We start from the raw sequence: 19,150 nt of genomic DNA, 5'->3' as shown, positions 1-19,150 counted from the left end.
CAGATCTCAGAGACATCTGTGCCAGGGGTGGCTTCAACTTAACAAAGTGAGTAATAGCTGCAGCATTCTGGCAGTTATACCTGAGGAGGAAAGAGCAAAGAAAGTTAAGGTCATAGACCTGGATCGTGACCTGTTGAGGGAGCATTGGGACTGTGGTGGTGCCTACAGTCAGATGCATTTAAGTTGCATTTAAGATGCATTGTAAATGTAAAACCTGATTTTGGAGAGACGGCCACTGCTCAGTTGCATCACTTTGCAGATGCGAGTGGAAAGGGGTGTGGCGCTGTTACTTACCTGCTGCTGCACACCAGTCACTCACAGATACACAGTTCCTTCATAATGGGAAAGTCCAGTGTGCCTTTAAAACCAGTCACAATCCTACGCATGGAAATGATGCCAGCAGTGGTAGCAGTTTGCGAGGATAAAATGTGGAGGAGGGAGTTGAGACTACCTCTCCTAAACTCAGTATTTTGCACAGACAGCACCGCAGTGTTGAAATATATCAATAATGAGACTTCCAGGTTCCGTGTTTTTGTGGTGAACCAAGTGTCAGAGATCCTCAAGGCTTCTAGTGCCTCCCAGTGGAGGAATGTAAACACAACGCATAACCCTGCAGACTTTGCCTCCAGAGGCATGAAGGCAGAGACCTTTCTACACTGAATGGATATCTGGTCCTGCATTTTGTTACACAGCCAGAGAACAATTGGCCTGTGAACCCAGAACTTGCAATAACTTTAACATGAAGATCCTGAAGTTAAGGTGTCTGCTGCCATGGACGTCTCACAAGCACATGATGATGATCATCCTCTGACCCTTTTAATCCATTGTGCTTCATTCTGGACTTGTCTCATCAGGGTGATGGGTTGGATTTTGAGGTTCAAGACCTTGCTATTGCACCGCAGGAAGAACAAGACAGACTTCCAGTCTCCATCTGATACAACTCAGTCTGAAGGTGCTCATCATAGGGTTGAGTTCTGCCACGGCTTTCTTTCATTGGGAGAGGTTGAGGATGCTGAGATGCAAATAATCAAGTTCTGTCAGAGGAAAAGATATCCCTAAAGGATATTCCTGCCTCCAAAGAGGAGAGACTTTGAAACGAAGCAGCCACATACATAAGGTGAATCCTGTTCTGGAGGATGATGTGCTGCGGGCTGTCGGACATCTGAGTAGAGCTGTCATGTCAGAAGATTCCAAGCATCCTGTCATAATCGCTAAAGATCTTCACATTTCTTTAAAAAAAAATGTATTTATAAGATTTTAAGGTCAAAGATCTTCATATTTCTAATCTAATTCTGAAGCATATTCATAAAGAGGTGGTTCATGGTGAAAAGAACCACATACTCTCAAAGCTGCATCAAAAATACTGGGTTCCTGGTGCCTTATGTCGAGGTGTGTGGCCTGTGGAAGGTTTCATGGAACTGCAGGCCAGCTGCAGCTGGCTGAGTTGCATGAAAGCAGAGTAACCCTTGAGAAATCCCCGTTAAGCTTTGTTGGAGTGGACTATTTTGGTCCATTTGAAGTAAAACGTGGGAGAAGTGTTATGAAGCGGTATGGCGTTATTTTCGCTTGTTTGGCGATTAGAGCCAGGCGTTTTCAGGCAAATACCAAAAATCACTTTTTTCGGATGACAACTACAGATGAAGACATGTTTTCAAATTGTCTTGCTTTCTTACTTTTCCATTAAATATTTATGAAAGCTTCAAACTCACATGAATAATCCACTAAACCAGAGTAGCTGAAAGTCCAGACTGTGAGAGTTTAAGTATAAAACAAAAATGGAATAAAGGCATAACGTAGACATGCAAAGAAACACAAAAATACAAGAAGAGGTTTTTAATTTCACACAGCACAATCAAAAGGCAGCAAACAAAAATCAGATCATAAGAGATGATCAGCTCCTGAGTACGGCATTGCACTGATTGTTTCCTCTACTCCTGCAGCAATAGTGTTTGTATATATGAAGACATTCAAGCATCAAAAATAAAGATTTTACTTTAAGGTGGCACATCTGCTGATTTTGTGATTTGGTATTTTATTATATCATAAAGCTACTGTGAGCATCAAAGGCACCAATGGCTGCACACAGGACACCCTGGGAAAAAAAACGTGTTTAGAAATAGATCAGAAATCTGTGTTTACCAGCGTTGAATGAAATCCTATAAAAAAGTGACAGCGGAGAAAAAAGCAGATCTGCTCATGGATGCAATAGTAAACATGTAGAAAAAAAATCATCTGCAGGATGGTAATGGAAAGGACAGATAAAACCGATGGTTGTGGACCTTCATTACCCTGAAAGAATCCCTATCGTGCGCACACAGTCACACACTGATGCTCATGGTTTGAAAAGAATGGGCTGCATCTTGACAAAAGTGAAGTTGTAATACTGTGGCAGGCCCTGGTGACTGATGCTGCTGAATTTGTCCCAAGAGAACGGTGGGAGTCCGTCCTGTGTTGTCGGCCCGTTCACCGCCTCCGCACGGAAATCCCCAGCCAAGTGGAAATCTGTCACCTGCACAGGGAAAAAGACGCCAACAAGAAGAAAGCTGGGTAGAGCTTAAAAGCATCTGAATTCATGAAACCTGTATGACTGCTACTGATGAAAAGGCTATTGTGGCGCTCTGGGAATACCTTAGTGTCATAGCAGCCTCCTGGTAAAGGATCCTCTCCTCGCAGGTCTTTACGGCAACAGATGGACTTGCAGGGGTCACCCTTTGAGTACGGATCCTTCTTATAGTCTGAAAACAAGCAAACCAAAAATATCATGCTTGCTGAAGCTAAAGCTTGAGAATTGAGCTTCAGAATAGCTAAATAAAAAAAGGCCACGTAATTAGACTTGTTCAACTACTTGTTAATGCAAAAATCTAATCAGACAATAAAATACCAGTAACTTGACAACCTAATAAAGTTCAAACTGACCATGGTCTACCAATCTTGTAAGGGCTTCTTCCAGCAGGATAACGCACCATGTCGCAAAGCTCAGATTATCTCAAACTGCCTTTTTGAAAGTGACAGTTTACACAAACAAAAAAAAAAGTACTGAAGGGGCCTCCAGTGTCATTTTATCCACTAGATGTGATTTGAATCCAGCAGCTTGTTGAATGTGTGCCTCTAACAAGATGTAACTAATGAAGTGTACTGCAGCCAAAAATCTAGCTTATGAAACAGCAACATACAAAGAGTCAGCAGAATGAGCTAAAACTAAGAAGCTGAGATGGAGCCACACACCATTGAATCTCATGATGCGCTTCAAGGACTCCAGGTCCTTAATGCCACATTGGTCACGGCGAAAGATCTTGGCTCTGGGACAGAGGTCATAGGAGAAGTCCTCTCCGTACTGCTCCCACATTTCTACGTAACCACTCATTGTGTAGATCTTCCGATGGAAAGGAATGTTGTAGGACGGCCAATAACCTGTAAGAAATGGATGTGGTGACGAAATCACAGAAAAGTCTAAAAATGAAATACGATACAAAATACAATTGAATGTAGAAAATGATTAGCTGCCTCTGCGCAGAGTCTGTGTCTGGTCCGAGTACTCCACCAAGCTGGGGATCTGCTCCACCACAGTCAGCGCACCGTCGTCGAGACTGTGACCCAGCTTCACTTTGCTTCTGTCCAACACCATGTACTGATTGTTGTAGGTTCCTGCAAGAGTTACAGGTGGATTTATGGAAGAGAAAAAAGTTTAATAAAGAGGCCTGAGCATGATTTAGCTTTTTCTATCAAAACACAGCACAGTTTCTGTGCTTCGTGTATAAAGATCCATGTACATAAGGCAGACATGCTCACCAGAGTTATACATGGAAAAGGTTTTGGCCCATTCTTCTCCGGTTTTTGCCAAACTGTGAGCCAGCCTGACCCTCTGCCAGGCCAGTAGGCTATTTGGGGTGATTGTGTCAAAAAGGGAGGAGTTGAAGACATTGTTGGTCGTCTGCGTCATCATCAGACCACTTCCCAAGAGGTAGAAGTCATCCAGCGACACCAGGAACCCTGAAGCCACAAACAAGCCACATTACAAACATGAGCTTTATGGATGATCTTCTTCCATAATGATGTTCTTTTTGCATGTGTGCCATGTGTGAAGAGGGCGAGATAACCAAAATTGTTATACAGAGACAGCAGAATGAATGGTTGGCCTTCTGGAGATGGCTGACACTGACTGAATTACGAAGTGGAATCATCAGCAAAACTCTAAAACTTAAGAAGCTGATCTCACCAAATTCATTTAAGACGTCTTTAACTGACCTGGAGGCAGCTACTACAAATGTACTGCATGAATATTAACAGCACAGTACTATTCAATAAACTCAGTGACTTTTACTTTTATTTATGTTTGTTTCAGCAGTTCATAAATGTTGGTTGTGTTTGTATTTTAGTCCATCAGTTTTACATTCTTATAGTTTTAGTGTGTTTTTGCTGTGTATTTTCATCTGTGTTGTACTAGTCTGTGCAGTTACTGATTGTAATGCTGCCTGTCTTGGATAGGACACGTTTTAAAAGATTGTAAAAATTTTTCACTGATGCTCTTGCTTTCTTACATACCAGGGTAGCTGCTAAAGGATAGTTTTCCAGTGGCTGTATGGGGCTCGCTGATGTGAAAGTCCCAGTGTTTGTAAATCCGCATCGTAGCAGCGTACGTGTACCAGCTGGAATGAGCGAACAGGAGGTTCTCGTACCCCGGCAGCATCTAAAGATGATGACAGAAATCAGTAATGAGACAATCGTGCGTCATGTCCAACAGTTATGTAGCTTAACCAACATAATAACATTGGTTTAGTTAGATAATTAACTTAAATTCGATAGTTTCCTTTCAACAAAAGCAACAAAACAGACAAGAAGTCAGAACAGGTGACGTTATAGGACTTTTGAATTTGGCCTGTTATTTAGCACAAACATACATTTGTTAAAGCTGCCGTGCAAAAAACACTTTGAAGTTACAGGTTTTAGAATATGCACCTCTGTGTACAAAACTGTCCCCTGATTTAATTATGTCACTGAAAATTAAACTTAGTTTCTTTAAATATGAAATAAAGATGAATAATGCGTTACTGCACTAATGCACCAGCACATTCGATTACACAGGAAATTTGCTCTTCACTGGTAGTTTCTTGTTCTTCTTATTTTGCACACCTATGAAAATCAGGTTACAGCTGATGTCAGTGAAGCATTACTAATTTGCTGTGAAGTAAATTTGAGGAACTACTCATATACATCAGCTGCTTTTTGTGTTATGTGTATTTTTTTTAATATCTAATAAGAATAAGAGCCTGATCAGGATCGTAGACTGTATATAAAAGATGGCCACTGTAAGCTGTGCGCAGACTTGTGTTTTAGATCCTCGGGTTTGGAATTTTATCGGTTGCCATATTTTTTCCCCCTCAAACTTGACGAGCAAGAGGAGACACCACATCTTCATAAAGTGAACTTATCAACTGCTCGTTTTATGTTGCAGAAATGGAACATTTCGGTTTATTCACCAAGACTTGAAACCACTAAAGATTACAGAATACATGCCCCAAAATGTATTTCGTAACATATTCCATTACGTTACTCAATGAGAGTAACGTATTCTGAATACTTTGGATTACTTAATATATTATCAAGCTTTTGTACAATTACATGAATGTACGATTGCTGTGCGATTTATTACTATTACTGAAGACTATACTCGCCATACCATTACCAACTAGATTTTTAAATCTTAATATAAAATGAGTAACAGTAGGGTGGACATTAGGTAAGGCTGCAAATTTTTGCAGCGATCTCATATAGAAAACTATTCTGCGCGTATATAAAACAGGTCCGCGGCTCCAAACCGTAGTAAAGGGACGTCTGGCTAATGCGCTGGGCTCCGTGTCGGGCTCGTAGCCAAAAACTAGCTTTACTTTGTTGTCTGGGTCAACTTTGCTAACGAGAGACAGAGAAAGGCATTCTTTAGGGCTATACCTGTAACACTCTACCTTTTGCCTTCATATTAAATAATTTGTTGAACAATAATTTTAAAAATATTTCATCACGTCATTATGCAAATAGAGGTGACATGGGCCGCGAGATGGAGACACAGGCATTAGAGCCTCTTAATGTGTGTTTTATTTATTTCCACCAGCGTGGAATTACCAAAAATAGAAAGGGCATAGCCTAACATATGAAATGGGAAAAGACCGCCGTGTAATCCCTTTATTTCAACAAAGTAACTGTATTCTGAATACCACCTTTTTAAACAGTAACTGTAACGGAATACAGTTACTCATATTTTGTATTTTAAATACGTAACACCGGTACATGTATTCCTTTACTCCCCAACACTGTTCATAGAGCAGATGCTTCTTCAAAGTCAGACTACCTTTTGCAACCAGAAGAAAGAGTGAGTTGATTTTAGGCATCGCTAGCTTCACTTTTGGTCTCTATATCCATCTTTTATATACAGTCTGTGATTAACTTGTGTTTTGACCTCTGACCTTGATGAGTGCAGAGCAGTGACCCATCCCTGGAAGTTTGAAGTCTCTGACTGAAGGATAGGAGCTGGGGACCAGGGCTGGGATCAGATCCAGCAGGTCTCCCACCGCGTTCAGGAACTGGACGTCAAACAGCGTCAGCGGCTTTGGGAAGGACAACAGATAAACAGCTGGTCATCAAATGCAAACAAACAGTGCTGCTGCTCCTGAAGTGAGACGGCCATTTATCAAAAACAAAACAAAACACGGAATAAAAGCTACAAAATAATTAATTATGAGAAAAGAAAATATTAAAAATAATTCACATCTTACAGCAAATCAAAGTGGATTCTTTAAACAAATAAATTATTTGAATTCATAACTGCTGGTATGTAGTATTACTTTTACTGCCATTAATATCACTATTGGCTCTATAGCATATTCATGAAAATCTTCTTAAGTACTATTACTTCTACTTTTTATATTTAACATGACTTAAGCCTGTGAAACCTGATATAAAATTATTGGTTGATGCTTCTGCATTTCAGAGTGCAGATTTATTTGATAGCATTTTTTTTTAAACATTCTTGTGTTTTGTTGCGTTTTTGTGGGACAAAAATCCAGCCAAACGGCTATCCTACCTTCTTCCCTTGCTTCTCGGCCCACGCTGCCACTCCTGCCTGCAATCCGTCCAGCTGAGCCATGATGAAGCCGGCGTGTTTCCACAGAGGATCGGAGCTCTTGTTCACCTGCTGTCTGACCCATGAGTCCTGCTCCCTAAACGTACAAGAATCATATTTAGACTGAAATTTAACTAAATGGATAAATGCTACTTTACAAAACCCCACCGTAATACTGCATCAGTAGAAAAACCTGATCAAAAATGTTCTTAACTCTGCAACATGGTCTTTTTTTCCCGCCCATCCCATTTGGTTCTTTAGCCGTCAGAATTACTGTCTGAAGGCCAAGAAAGATCCCCAACAGATTTACTTTGCCAAGTGGGTCATCACAGGCTTGCTGTATTAGTCCATTTTAATGACCTTCGTTATTATTATTCATTATTTTATTTTCAGTTTTACAGATGGGACAAACATGACTGGGGGATAGGAAAGGGAGAAAGAAAGAGAGGGAGTGAGCGAGGGAGGGAACGAAAAACAGAGGTGAAGAGGGACAGTGAGAAAGGGCACTTAAAAAAATCATCTGGATCACCTGTTGAGAGAAGGAAAAAAAAGAGAAAAAAAGAAAGTAAAAAAGAGAGCAATATAATAAGTACGACACCGTCGCAATAATCTGGCTAAGTGTAAGTAACCGTAAATACTCAATGTTGAATGTTATTGTGGAGCACGCAAGACTGTGCTTTTGCCAAGAAAGGTGTAGTTTGTGTTTGTGAACACCCGTGTGTACACCTGTCCGCGACCTGTGTGGATGGGCACACTTGTATTCAAAAGGTTTCTCCATTAAACGATCTGCTAGAGGGTGTGGGGAGCCATACCCCCGTCCCCCAGGGCATGAAGGACATCCAGGAGCAGAAGCCAGAGGGGGCTGCAGTGACATGTCCGTGGGCTCTGCCAGCAGCCAGCTGTACCAGAGTGGACCGAGCCCACGGAGCCATCCCCGCTCTCTGGAATCCACCAAGGCCAGGGGGCCCAGGCCCATCCGGACCAGGGCCCACAGAACCCGCAGCAGCCCACCCGACCCATCATCATCTCCCAAACTACGCAAGACAATAGACACGCAGGTTAAGTTCGTTCTCCACCACTCCTATATTTCTCCCCCGCCTCTTGACCACACCTCTGTTGTGGTCAAGAGTGGCTGAATGCCAACGCTGAGAGTGCTTAAATGTTTGGTTGAACTTTTTTCAGAAGAGGATATTGAAGATGACAGATTGTGAAGTAGATGTGACATTTCTGCTGCTCGGGTTGTAACTCTGAAAGGAAAAGGGAACAGACTCACTCCATAAATTTCTGAACTGGGTCGAGCATCTTTGGGTCGGTGATCAGCTGCGGGTACATGTTGGTGTAGTGGTCCATCATCTGCCTCGGGAAGAAAAGGAAGAATGAGTACAAGTATAAGAATGAATACAAAATGCCCAGACTCAGAATTTGAGTGAAAGAAATAAGATTATAATAAGAACTGACAGCACTTACTGGGCAGTCAGGAAGCCTTCGAGGTAGCCAGCCAGGAAGAAAGTGATCTCATCCGTTTCAGGAGTCTCTCCATACCCTGCTCGGATCTCAAGGACACTCCAGCCTGTACTGGATAGGGTGTCATTCAGGAACCCGTAAGCATCCCCCTCGACCTCCATCACCCCCTCCTTTAACTTGACAAGCTTGTGATCGGGGTCCCAGTACACAGTGGCTGCTGTCAGCTCTGAGAACACATCAACACAATGAAAATATAAACAAAAAGGGAGGCACAGATCCCAGCTCCTTTACTTATGGATTTTTTCCTTCTATATTGTTCTGATGAATTAATGGGTGCAAACAAAAATGAAAATTTAATACCGACCAAAGGATCACTGTATCACCTCACACCCTGGACACTCCCTGTTTGTACTGTGTGCCCGAGGGCAACAGTTCAGCGCAATTAGTTTAAGGACAAATAGAGTCGAACACAGCTTTTACCCAACCGCAATAACATGTCTGAATGCTGCTACTAAAAAATGTCCATCACGCCATTCTTGAAATGATCTATGCACTGACTGAAGCATGTGTGTGGGAATGTTTGCTCATACTATTCTTATTAGCACTTTATTTATTTTATTTAGTGATTTAATTAAATGTTATTGTTTAATTTAGATTTTTATATTTCTATGGATGATGCACTGATCGGATACCACTTTTATTTTGGATGTACCTGCGACAATGACAATAAAGACATTCTGATTCTGATTCTTCAGATCCTTAAACAATCACCAGTGACTTCTCATGTACTTGTCCTACTTACTGTCAGCAGAGGCGAAGGTCGCAGCCACGATGAATAAAAGACAGGCATGTAACCAATTTAGTGGAGACATGTCTGCGAGAATGGAGCTGAAAACTAAAACTGCTGCGGGACATAGAAATGGTTCGAACAGAAGTGGCACGGGTAAAGAGGAAATCTGTCTTTTCTATGCAAGGAAAGTCCAAAGGTGACGCGAGCTCAGTTTCCTGATTGGCTGCGGCCAGGAGCGGAAAAGGGGAACAGTACGTGAAAACACTTCGAGACAAGCTGCTGGAACAACTAAGATAGTTGGTAAACAAGAGTACATGGTTTTCAGTTTTGAGACAAGAAAAGAAAGAAAATAACTTTCCACCCCAGATGGGACTCGAACCCACAATCCCTGGCTTAGGAGGCCAGTGCCTTATCCATTAGGCCACTGGGGCTGTATGGCTTTGTGACTCTCACAGGAAACTCTTTAGAGATTATAACAATCACCCTGCGACGATTTCATATCGTAGGTACCAGAGCCTGAGTCCGGAGCCGTGTGTGGGCTTTTCGAAGGTTTAGTTCAGAGTTACATGACGCGTCTACAGCGAAGAGAATTCTTTCTGCGCAGCTGGCATGTTTCCGTTCCGTTTTACAACTGAAAGCAAAAGCCCCATATTCATGGAGGCTTCGAGATTACATTCTTATAATTAACACACAACCCTCCTTTATATTTGGATTTACTTTATTTGATATATTACAATGTCACGGACAGTGCATCTGCGCAATTCATGTGGCACAGACCCTATCGAGGTAAAAGAAAGTTAAAATAGAAAATAAACTGACAGCATATTCATTAAAATGATCATATATTTAGTCAAGTTCCGAAAAGTCATTATGACGTAGTACGAAGCAACCAACCAAGAAAATTAAGAAACATAAACAATGGGTCCCTTTCTTTGCATTCAGAGAAACAAAAAGAAACATTTAAGAGCTGATGCGACACTGCCCCCTAGTGATAGGTTTTGGAACAGTTTAATAAACTATCAGATTAACTTTTCCTTAATAAATTTTCAGATATAATTTGATAAACACAATAAATAAAACAGTAAGTAAAAGAGCTTTTACACCTTTTTTCTACACAGTTCTAGTGTTTTTTCTTAAATTCCTTTTTACAACACGGTGAAGCTGTGCATCCATTTAGTTTCTTCATCATACTGTGAGGGCACAGCTGGAATGCAAATGTAGTGAGGGGAATGTGAACACTCCACCTGAAGCATGCTGCCCGAGAAGATAAAACAGACACCTTAGACAAAGAAAAAAAAGAACCTCGGTCAGACAACTTAAAATGTGCAAAGATGGAGGAAAAAGGCTGAATGTAACAAACACCCTGACATTTTGTAAAACTATCCAGTGGTTTGTTGCACTGAGAATTTCTCTCTGCAGTGACAAACATTTAGAGTGTGATATCATTTCAAGCAGGTAAACAAATAAACGTCAAAGATGCAGCAGGTTCTGCAGCAAAGAAAATAAATATTATCCACACTGAAACAGCTCAGACCCAGTACACTTCACTGTACAGAGAGCAAAGGCACACCTCATATGCTTACAGATCCCAGTCTGAAACATTAAAACCCAAACACATCACTCACAACAAAATAAAGCTTCATTCAGTTGATTGTGTCTCTCACACTCCTTCAGTGATGACCTTATGAGACACCATAAATGATTTTCTTTAAGTGAAAATTTGCAAATGTAAATAATATCATAAAGTAACCGTAAAGCTATAGAATTTTTAACAATCCACAGAAACAACTGTAAAAACGCCCACATACAGTATCATAGCAGCATTTCTAATCAGTATTCCTCTCTGTGTGAACAGTGTTAACCGCTCCTGCAGCTGCTTTCTGCTGCAAGGATCCCTGCCTGCTGAGTGTGTAGACATTAAATGTAACTGATGGTAAACACAAACGCATGCGGGCTTTCTCATTCGTCATCGATCAGCTTCTCCGCTCCGTTTTCTGCTTGTCTGCCAGCACTGCTTCCTCCTCCCTCTCCGCCTCCCTCTTCCTCCTCGTCTTCGTCTGTGTAGGAGAACGGCTGGCTGCTGTAGTTGATCATTGTGCGGGAGAGGTCCACCTCGATGGGGAACACATCTGCCTCCTTCAGGACGGCGTAGCAGTCATTGTAGTAATGTGACATTCCCGACACGAAGCGCTGCAGCTGGAACACGATGTCCTGAACTGGAGACGAGGAAGAAAGAAAACAAAAGCAACATGTTGAAGCTACTAAATCCTCAGCATCTGTTTACAGGCCACGGAGGACAGAGGAGGGAATAGCTAAAGGTGAAAAACAGCAAGAACAGACCGTGTTTCTGATCCAGCAGCTCTATCTTCTCCAGGACGTCTTTCCTCATTTTGGCAAAGCGGGCGCGGGCTTCCTGCCGACACCGAAGCACCAAACGGTACTCATAGTTACCAGTGCTGACGCGGTACAGAGGCTCCCCCATGGCCTGTGAGAAGGAAAATAGGATTTACTGGTTCATATCAAACATGTTTTCAGCTGCGGAAATCCGAGGAAAGCTTATAGCCAGTTCTTCCCCAGAGTGCTTATCGGAAAATAAGAACCTTGCACTTGCTAAGTCTGCATCAGTGTGGTGAACTAAAGTTTGACTGTGAGCATGAAGGATATAGAGGCGGTCATGCTGAGATGGTAAATATCTACACCTTTTAAAAAGAACACCTGTTATCACCGAGTCTGACTCTAATCTAACACCTGTGTACAAAACAGAACATGATTAAACGCAGTCATCTCAAGCAGCTTCATACTTCAAGGTACCATCCCTATAACTAGAGAGAGGAACATAATGATCTCATGATAATTAAAGATGGGCATCTATAGTTAGTCTGCAGATACAAATGTGATGTTCCATCTTCTTACAGTCAGTTTTTCTAATGTTTTCATCTTTCTGCTTTAGAACGTTCAAAAAGTAGCAGGTTTCGGTTACATTTTTCCTGGGGTCAAATTTTTCCTCATAGAAGAATAATCTGACACACTGAACAGGAAGAAAATGTTGCAATCAAAATGTCACTTTTACATCAACTGTCAATATCATACTGATATAATTAAATCAGTAAAAATTGTGACTCACGATGCTGCTGTATTCTTCATCATCCATTTCCTTCACCTTCAAGCAGTACGACTGAAAGACACAAAAAACCCGTCCTGTTATTCAACCTACAGGCTGACAGTGAACTTCAGTAAACGGAGTGTCAGCACCGCAGGTCTCACCAGATATTCAAACTTCACATCCAGGTACTTGCGGATGGTGAGCTTGGTGTCTGGTATGGCCTTATTAAGGTACGTGTTCAGATCATGGAGCATCTGCACAACGAGAGACACTTTAAAATCTAACATCCACTGGAAAACTGACATCTTACATAATAAATTTCACTCTGACAGATTTAAGGAACACAATATAAAGTATACACAGACAGAATTTTCCAAAGCTTTCTTTAAAATGAATGTTTTTAACTGATGTGTGCACTTTTAGTACAATGAATGACTCAAAGCATAAATTAAATCTGTGCTTACAGGTTTGATGGTCTTTAGAAGCTGAATGCCGTATTTCTCAATGTTGCGGTGAGCATCAGCAAACTTCACAAAAGCCTCGCTGGCAGCAGCCTGGGGCTCTCGTACCCCGATGACAGAAAACACATCTCCAAATGCTGCAAAGGGACAAAACCAGAAACCGCTCAGATATAGCTACGAGCAAAGATCTGCTAAAGTTAGAAAACAAAAAGTAATAAATACAATTCCACCAGCAAGCAGACATTGTATGAAAACATGACATTTTTCTTCATTTTATGGTCACGTTTCAACTAAAAGCTCCACCAGGTTTTAGCCTTCATTGGGGAAAAAAAACAAAACAAAAAAAACAACAGCAAACTTTCGCTTGGGGGTGAGAGTGGATTATTCCACTGGTGTAATACTGTTTTTCTCGTTTGTGATTTTGGATATAGTGACTGACCTCTGTGGGTTTGAGAAAGCTCAAAAAACGCCCTCAGTAGTCTTTTCGTGTGCTCCATAAGCCCTGCAACGCAAACAGAGAACAACAGCGTCTCTGTGGATTAAAAGCTCTCTCATATCTGTGATTATGGAGTTTTCACATTACATGATTAACATGTTTAGGTAAAGAATCTTATCATTCTTTACCTTTGTACAGCTCTGCCGTTTTCTCCAGCTCTTCCAGTCTTTTGACAAGTCCATCTGTAAAGAAGAATAAGTTAAATCTAAGTAGATATGAACAAACCTGCAGTTACCATCTTAGCAGTCTTACCATTGCATAGAATAGCTCGACTGAGTCCAAGAGCATCCGCTGTTCCTGAGCTCAAATTCTCTACGAGTCGATGTTTGACTTTTTTCAGCACTGAAACATAGAAAATATCAATGTTTAACACAAACTAACGCAGCAGTGAAAACGATTTGTTGAGATTCTGCAAGAATGCAGTACACAGCACTGCAGTGCACGCTTCAAAAGAAAGTAACATAAATATAAATACCTATGTCCAGAGACTTCCCCTGTTTTGGGTCAGCCTGCAGCTTATTGTAGTGGATCACTGCCTCTCCCTGTGAAAATAGGATCAACAGTTAAATGAACCAAATAAATAAATAAATATAGGATGGTGAGAGGAAGAGCATCTATTGTAGCAGTGCTAAATATAAGAAATAGAACTGTTTTAGCTTTTCTTATGCAAGAATGCAGTACAAAGCACTGCTATGCATGCTTCAAAGAAAGTTACATTTCACCTTAGTAGATAAGTTAAAATTAATAATGTGCAACATTCATGGTGCTAAGTGTGAAATGTATTTTCAGTGACGGGCAGCAGCAACACCACCTAATCCTTTTAATCCCACACTGAACCCCATCTTTATCCCACCATGCAGGAAGTCATGGAATTTTTTGGGTTGTGAACAAAAGATGCCAAAAACAACAGCGCCACTATTCACCGGTGACGGTACGCCACATGCTACGGGCTATTGTCCCGACCTCTTCAGCACAGCTTAGCAAACCAGTGAAGTCACTCCTACAGTGTCCTGTCTACAGTGGGAAGGTGGGCTCATATATCACTAACTGTTGGACTGTGCTGGACATAAAAAAGTGAGTCATCTTTTAACTATTTTCAAAATTTCTTTTAAATGACACACAGTGTTTCTGTGGTTTGGTTCTTTTTTTCTTCATTATGGGGCACTGGTCATCAGAGGTGAGGGTGAGTATGAAGAGTCGCTGTCTTTAGGTTTAAAAGATTAAAAACAAGAGTTTAATAATAGGGCTCATGTTAACATCATTATTTCAACAAGGCTGTCATAAGATTTTCACAGCAATGACACTATTATTGTATTCAAAATAATCCATGGAAATAATCATCACATCACAACAACTACCAAAAATCTGAAAAGGCTAATAAAGCTATCAGTCAAATGCATCTTTTTCTTTAGTGTGTATGGAGATGGTGAGAGTTTTTGTAGCTACAGATGCAAAAATGACTGTACTATTATTCTAAACTGTGTGCATTTTTGTCACACTGTAATGATAAATAGCAGTTATGGTCAATAGTGTAATGCTGAGTTTTTAATAAACACTTTCAGAGTCGGTGTACCTGCACAGCTTGAATCATCTTGGCCACCTCCACCTTAGTTTTGCCCTTGACTGCTTTCCCGTTCACACCTGTGATTTCATCACCTGCTGCCAGCGTCCCATCCAAAGCTGCTGGTGTGTTATCAAACACCTGCAAAGCAACAGCAACCGCATTTAAAAAGTACCGTGACAAAGTACAGTTATTTTTCCTGAATAAGAGGCGATAAGCTGCATTTAATGACCCGTATGCTAAACAGCAGCAAACTGAGACAGATACAGTCTTATAACATTTAAAGCATGATGGAAACTTCTGGTGATCGATGACATGTTAATAAATAAAGTCATAATAAATTATTCTGTGTGCACCTGAACAATGTAGAGGCAAGGGCAGTACTGAGCCCCACCACCAATGCTGATGCCTATAAGATTATTAGCATCTTTCTTCAGAGTCACAGTCCCAGGCACTGTTGGTATCCCCCTGTTAAGACAGAGAAAAAAACCCACACTAATTGAGCTTTGAAGCATTTTGTTCAGCTTATTCTGGGACATTCTGTAATGAGGGAACTATATCACAGTTTATATCAAGGCATTCACCTTATCAGTTACTGTTTTAGATGTTTAATAATGATTTATGTTTATAATGTATGAAAAGCATATGTGATTCGGCGGGGTGGGTAGAGAAAGCTCATTAATGACTCACAGTTTGTCCTCCTCCAATTCATAGTCCATATCTGTGAACATTGCAGGACAGCGTCACTCCTGTCCCTGTGAAACCTGCGAGAGAGTACAATAAAACAGAAATCAAAGGTTTTAACTGGATCTAGTGATCAGAAACCAAAGAAACGCTCATTAAAAGAGTGAGAATCAGAACACGTTTAAGAGTTTGAGCTACCGGTGAATTTAAAAGTAGTTTATAGTCAGATGGACTATCGGAAAATCACCAAAATTGGCAGCTTTGCTTTCCTGATGCGGCAAATCTAATCGCTGTGGAGTCAGTGAGGAAACGCTGGAGCAGAGCAAACAGCTGGTAACCCGCAGTGCATGCTAACATCCTAACAACAACCATTTAAATACGTTTTAATTAATGTAACTGTTGCACTTAATATATCTGCATGCACACACAAACCAGTCACTGTTAGATTTCATTACAGTGACCGAGGTCAGTAAGGAACTTGGATTATTAGCTGCTAGCCTGTAGGCTAATAGCAGCTGCATTTAGCTAATGTTGTCCCCTGAAACGTCAGCAGGCCATTAACAATTTACCTTTCTTAGGCGTCGCACAGAGTCGTCATAAAGATATTATTCAGTGTGCATAAAATCAAAATATTTTTTTTTGAATCGCCCTTTTTATTCGCAATTATCTCAACTTCTCGATCTAAAGACAGCTTCTATTTACTTTATTTTGTCACTTCCGGAAGGATGACGGAAGTTGTTGTTAAAACGTATTACAAAAGGAAGGACTGGATAATCATTTTCTAGTTTTTTCTTACAGTCTATAATTCTATATTCCTCAGTGTAAATGATACAGATTATTTTTTTAAACTTCTCATCAGCTCATATGAAAACACTGTAATTGTATTTTAGCAGATTTAATCAAAGTCCTTCCAGGATTCGCTTGTTTCTAATTTAGACTACGCGTTTTACTGCCATCCAGTGGTTAGAGTGTCAATCTGCACCTCAATGAAATTTGTCAAATATAATATTATTACAGATTTGTTTTGATGGAAAAAGTGATGTACATTTCACTAATTATCTTGTTTGTAGATCATTTTAAATGTCAAGCATACAAACACAATTGTTGCAAAATAGACTTATTGCATGTGTATGGTACACTAGTATAGATTATTTTGTTCTAGAGTCATCAGCAGTATATTGAAGGCCCTCATTAATATGCAAAATTAATACCAATGAAAAATACAAAAACACTAATTTGTTCATATACTAATTTGCTGTTGCAGGTGATTAAACGGAGTGGTGCTTGTACTGAATATAGTATGATGTTGAATGAGTCAGTGTCAAAAGAGAATCTTACTAAAACTCATGTCTTGCATCAGAAATAAACTAGAATTCACAGTTACCCCATTTACCTTTTTTTCTCCCGGCACGGTAGACTGTACCTCTGTTGACACTCCATCATCCAGGACTGTTCACCAGCAACCAGTATGAGTATGGTAAGCTTAGGTTTGTGTATGCCACTACATGTCAACAAATTAACTACATTTTACCCTTTAATAAATTATTTGCAAAACTGAAAATGCAAAGTTATTTCATTCTCAAGACTTCTTCAGATTATATTCTAACCATGTGTTCAGGAACTCGAACTGAAGAATGTGGATTTGAGAGCCGGAGATGAGCTGAAAATAAAAGGGGTAATTCTGCATGATGCAGAGAGGTAAGCTAACAAAACTCATAACATTTATTTTTTCAGTACAGTAACCATATAAACTGAATGAAAGCTACATATGCTGTTAATCCTGCAGTAGGAAAATCTAATCTAGCACAAAGTGGACTTTTACAAATTATATTATATCTTGTACTCCACTGTGTGATCATGTGTTTAAAGCTCTGCAAGCCATTGATATTAAAACCTAGTTTGTACAACCTCTGATCAACAGATTCCAGATTGATCTCGGCTGTGATGCAGATGACCTGGCACTGCACTTCAACCCTCGTTTCCATGATGACACTGATGGTGCTGTGCTGGTGTGCAACTCAAAGATTGCTGGTTGCTGGGGCGATGAAAAACGGGAAATTCACAACCCCCTACAGAGGGGTGCTGATGTGAAGGTGAGGGAATGTGATCGAAGTAATTGATGATGTACTGAGTGTCTGAGTATTATGAATATCACAAAGGTTTTTGATTAGATCAAATGGATGTTTGGTTTACCCACATAAAACACAAAAAACACACCAATACTCTTGCAGATATTAAGCTGGGGGATGAAGGTTGGGTTGGAATTGATTGTGTTTTGGAAAAAATGTTTTCTTATGAATTTTTCTTCTGTTTCAGATTGTGTTGAAACTGGCTGAAGACACGTTTGAAGTGGAACTTCCTGATGGACAGGAAGTCCAGTTTCCAAATCGTGTTGGTATGGGTACCATCAGCTACATCAGAGTCACAGGAGACTTTAAACTGAAATCCTTCAAGATCTGCTAAGAGATACAACTGTAAACAGATGCTGTGTTTAACACTTTAGTTATAGATGAGGTTTGACTGTCTGAATGTTATTCTTACAATAACAGTCAGTTATTGACTGAAGAATCATTAAGAGATAAAGAGAAATTGATACATTTAAGTGGATTAAAATGTCCTGTTGTGCAAAAGGATATAAAATGTTTACAGTCAAATAATCCTGTTTTGTCATCTTTAAGGTTTTGCAGCCTCTCACAAACACAGTATAAGTCAAAGCATGAAAGGGTAAAAGTATGATGACACGGAACAATAGAAGAAAATGCAAATATAGTAGTTATTTGCTAAATCCAGTAACTAATTATTTATAGTCATGTAAACATGCAGAGAAAAATGGCTCCAAATCATACAAAATGCATGTGGGGCACGAGGGTTCCTAGTTAACACTTTTCTATGTGGAGTTTGTATGTTACTTGTGCCTCCATAGGTTTCCAACTTCTTTTGAAATGCATGTTAGGTTAACTGGTGGGCCTTTTAAGTTCCAAACAAAAAAAGTAGTCCTGGAGTTGGCCACCCCTGAAATATATCAGTCAAATCAATAAAGCCATCTGGCATTGGAATCCTGCTGAATTATGTTGTGGAAATTTTAAATAAAACCTGCAAACACCTCAGTGAGCATGATTTGAAGTGAGTTTGATAACATATTGCAATATGGAGAGACTCTGGTCAATCACCTAAGCAGTCTCTGAAAATGGGCGCGGTTGCTCATGTCTTATGTGCTTTGACCAAACTCAGAGACAAAGAAAATTCCTTAACACATCAAGTGAGTCTATACCTTCAGCTCTCTTCAGAGAGAGAGAATTACGACCTTGTTTTCTGCTTAGCTGTCACCTAGAGATCTACATCCCTGATAACCAGAAGGAGCCCTACTATCCGCTTAATGTCTCCCATGAACTTACAATGGCCCCATTGTGTATGTTATTTTTGTTTTTGTTTTCTTTTTTGCCTGTCCCGTTTGGTTCTTTTGCCATCAGAATTATT

The 19,150-nt window shown here is 40.3% G+C and overlaps 3 protein-coding genes and 1 non-coding gene across 7 annotated transcripts; 1 reads left to right on the top strand and 3 right to left on the bottom strand.

The window, feature by feature from the left end:
* Positions 1–1,818: 1,818 nt before the first annotated feature.
* Positions 1,819–9,495, bottom strand: LOC101475352 (phospholipase B-like 1). The gene is made up of 11 exons (XM_024800349.2): positions 9,381–9,495; positions 8,582–8,804; positions 8,388–8,471; positions 7,076–7,211; positions 6,459–6,599; positions 4,543–4,687; positions 3,790–3,990; positions 3,505–3,645; positions 3,226–3,411; positions 2,629–2,735; positions 1,819–2,509 (listed from the first exon to the last, which is right to left on the bottom strand). The coding sequence occupies exons 1-11, from the start codon at positions 9,448–9,450 to the stop codon at positions 2,333–2,335; spliced, it is 1,611 nt and encodes a 536-aa protein (XP_024656117.2). The 5' UTR covers positions 9,451–9,495; the 3' UTR covers positions 1,819–2,332.
* A 231-nt stretch (positions 9,496–9,726) lies between these two features.
* On the bottom strand, positions 9,727–9,799 carry trnar-ccu (transfer RNA arginine (anticodon CCU)). Its single transcript has one exon. It is a non-coding gene; the product is annotated as a tRNA-Arg (tRNA).
* A 279-nt stretch (positions 9,800–10,078) lies between these two features.
* pick1 (protein interacting with prkca 1) lies at positions 10,079–16,423 on the bottom strand. Its single transcript, XM_004576048.4, has 13 exons — positions 16,243–16,423; positions 15,680–15,753; positions 15,346–15,457; positions 15,002–15,130; positions 13,904–13,970; positions 13,681–13,770; positions 13,557–13,610; positions 13,372–13,434; positions 12,936–13,069; positions 12,633–12,725; positions 12,493–12,543; positions 11,709–11,853; positions 10,079–11,584 (listed from the first exon to the last, which is right to left on the bottom strand). The coding sequence occupies exons 2-13, from the start codon at positions 15,718–15,720 to the stop codon at positions 11,328–11,330; spliced, it is 1,236 nt and encodes a 411-aa protein (XP_004576105.1). The 5' UTR covers positions 15,721–15,753; positions 16,243–16,423; the 3' UTR covers positions 10,079–11,327.
* On the top strand, positions 14,392–18,699 carry LOC101475947 (galectin-2). 4 transcript variants are annotated; one of them, XM_076882992.1, is made up of 5 exons: positions 14,392–14,502; positions 17,090–17,150; positions 17,292–17,371; positions 17,595–17,766; positions 17,990–18,698. In XM_076882992.1, exons 2-5 carry the CDS (start codon positions 17,142–17,144, stop codon positions 18,134–18,136), a joined length of 408 nt encoding a protein of 135 aa, XP_076739107.1. In that variant the 5' UTR covers positions 14,392–14,502; positions 17,090–17,141; the 3' UTR covers positions 18,137–18,698. The 4 variants fall into 4 exon arrangements, with proteins under 4 accessions (XP_076739107.1, XP_076739109.1, XP_076739108.1 ...); XM_076882994.1 differs by having other exon boundaries at positions 14,463–14,502; positions 17,087–17,150; positions 17,990–18,699; XM_076882993.1 differs by lacking the exon at positions 14,392–14,502 and adding an exon at positions 15,039–15,114 and having other exon boundaries at positions 17,990–18,699.
* Positions 18,700–19,150: the final 451 nt, after the last annotated feature.

The sequence above is a fragment of the Maylandia zebra genome, linkage group LG4 (assembly GCF_041146795.1).
Source record: "Maylandia zebra isolate NMK-2024a linkage group LG4, Mzebra_GT3a, whole genome shotgun sequence".
In the NCBI taxonomy this organism is placed as follows: Eukaryota; Metazoa; Chordata; class Actinopteri; order Cichliformes; family Cichlidae; genus Maylandia; species Maylandia zebra.
The sequence above is the reverse complement of the archived record's forward strand: the minus strand, read 5'-3'. Positions and strand labels throughout refer to the sequence as shown.

Coding starts and splice junctions, on each gene's coding strand:
- pick1 (XM_004576048.4), bottom strand. CDS start 15,720: ATGTTCACAGATATGGACTATGAATTGGAGGAGGACAAACT. Junction 13,971..15,001: donor AGATGATTCAAGCTGTGCAG/GTACACCGACTC, acceptor CTATTTTCACAG/GGAGAGGCAGTGATCCACTA. Junction 13,771..13,903: donor GGGGAAGTCTCTGGACATAG/GTATTTATATTT, acceptor TCTATGTTTCAG/TGCTGAAAAAAGTCAAACAT.
- LOC101475947 (XM_076882994.1), top strand. Junction 17,372..17,594: donor ATTCTGCATGATGCAGAGAG/GTAAGCTAACAA, acceptor TCTGATCAACAG/ATTCCAGATTGATCTCGGCT. Junction 17,767..17,989: donor AGAGGGGTGCTGATGTGAAG/GTGAGGGAATGT, acceptor CTTCTGTTTCAG/ATTGTGTTGAAACTGGCTGA.
- LOC101475352 (XM_024800349.2), bottom strand. CDS start 9,450: ATGTCTCCACTAAATTGGTTACATGCCTGTCTTTTATTCATCGTGGCT. Junction 3,991..4,542: donor ATCCTTTAGCAGCTACCCTG/GTATGTAAGAAA, acceptor TTGTGGCTTCAG/GGTTCCTGGTGTCGCTGGAT. Junction 3,412..3,504: donor GACACAGACTCTGCGCAGAG/GCAGCTAATCAT, acceptor CATTTCTTACAG/GTTATTGGCCGTCCTACAAC.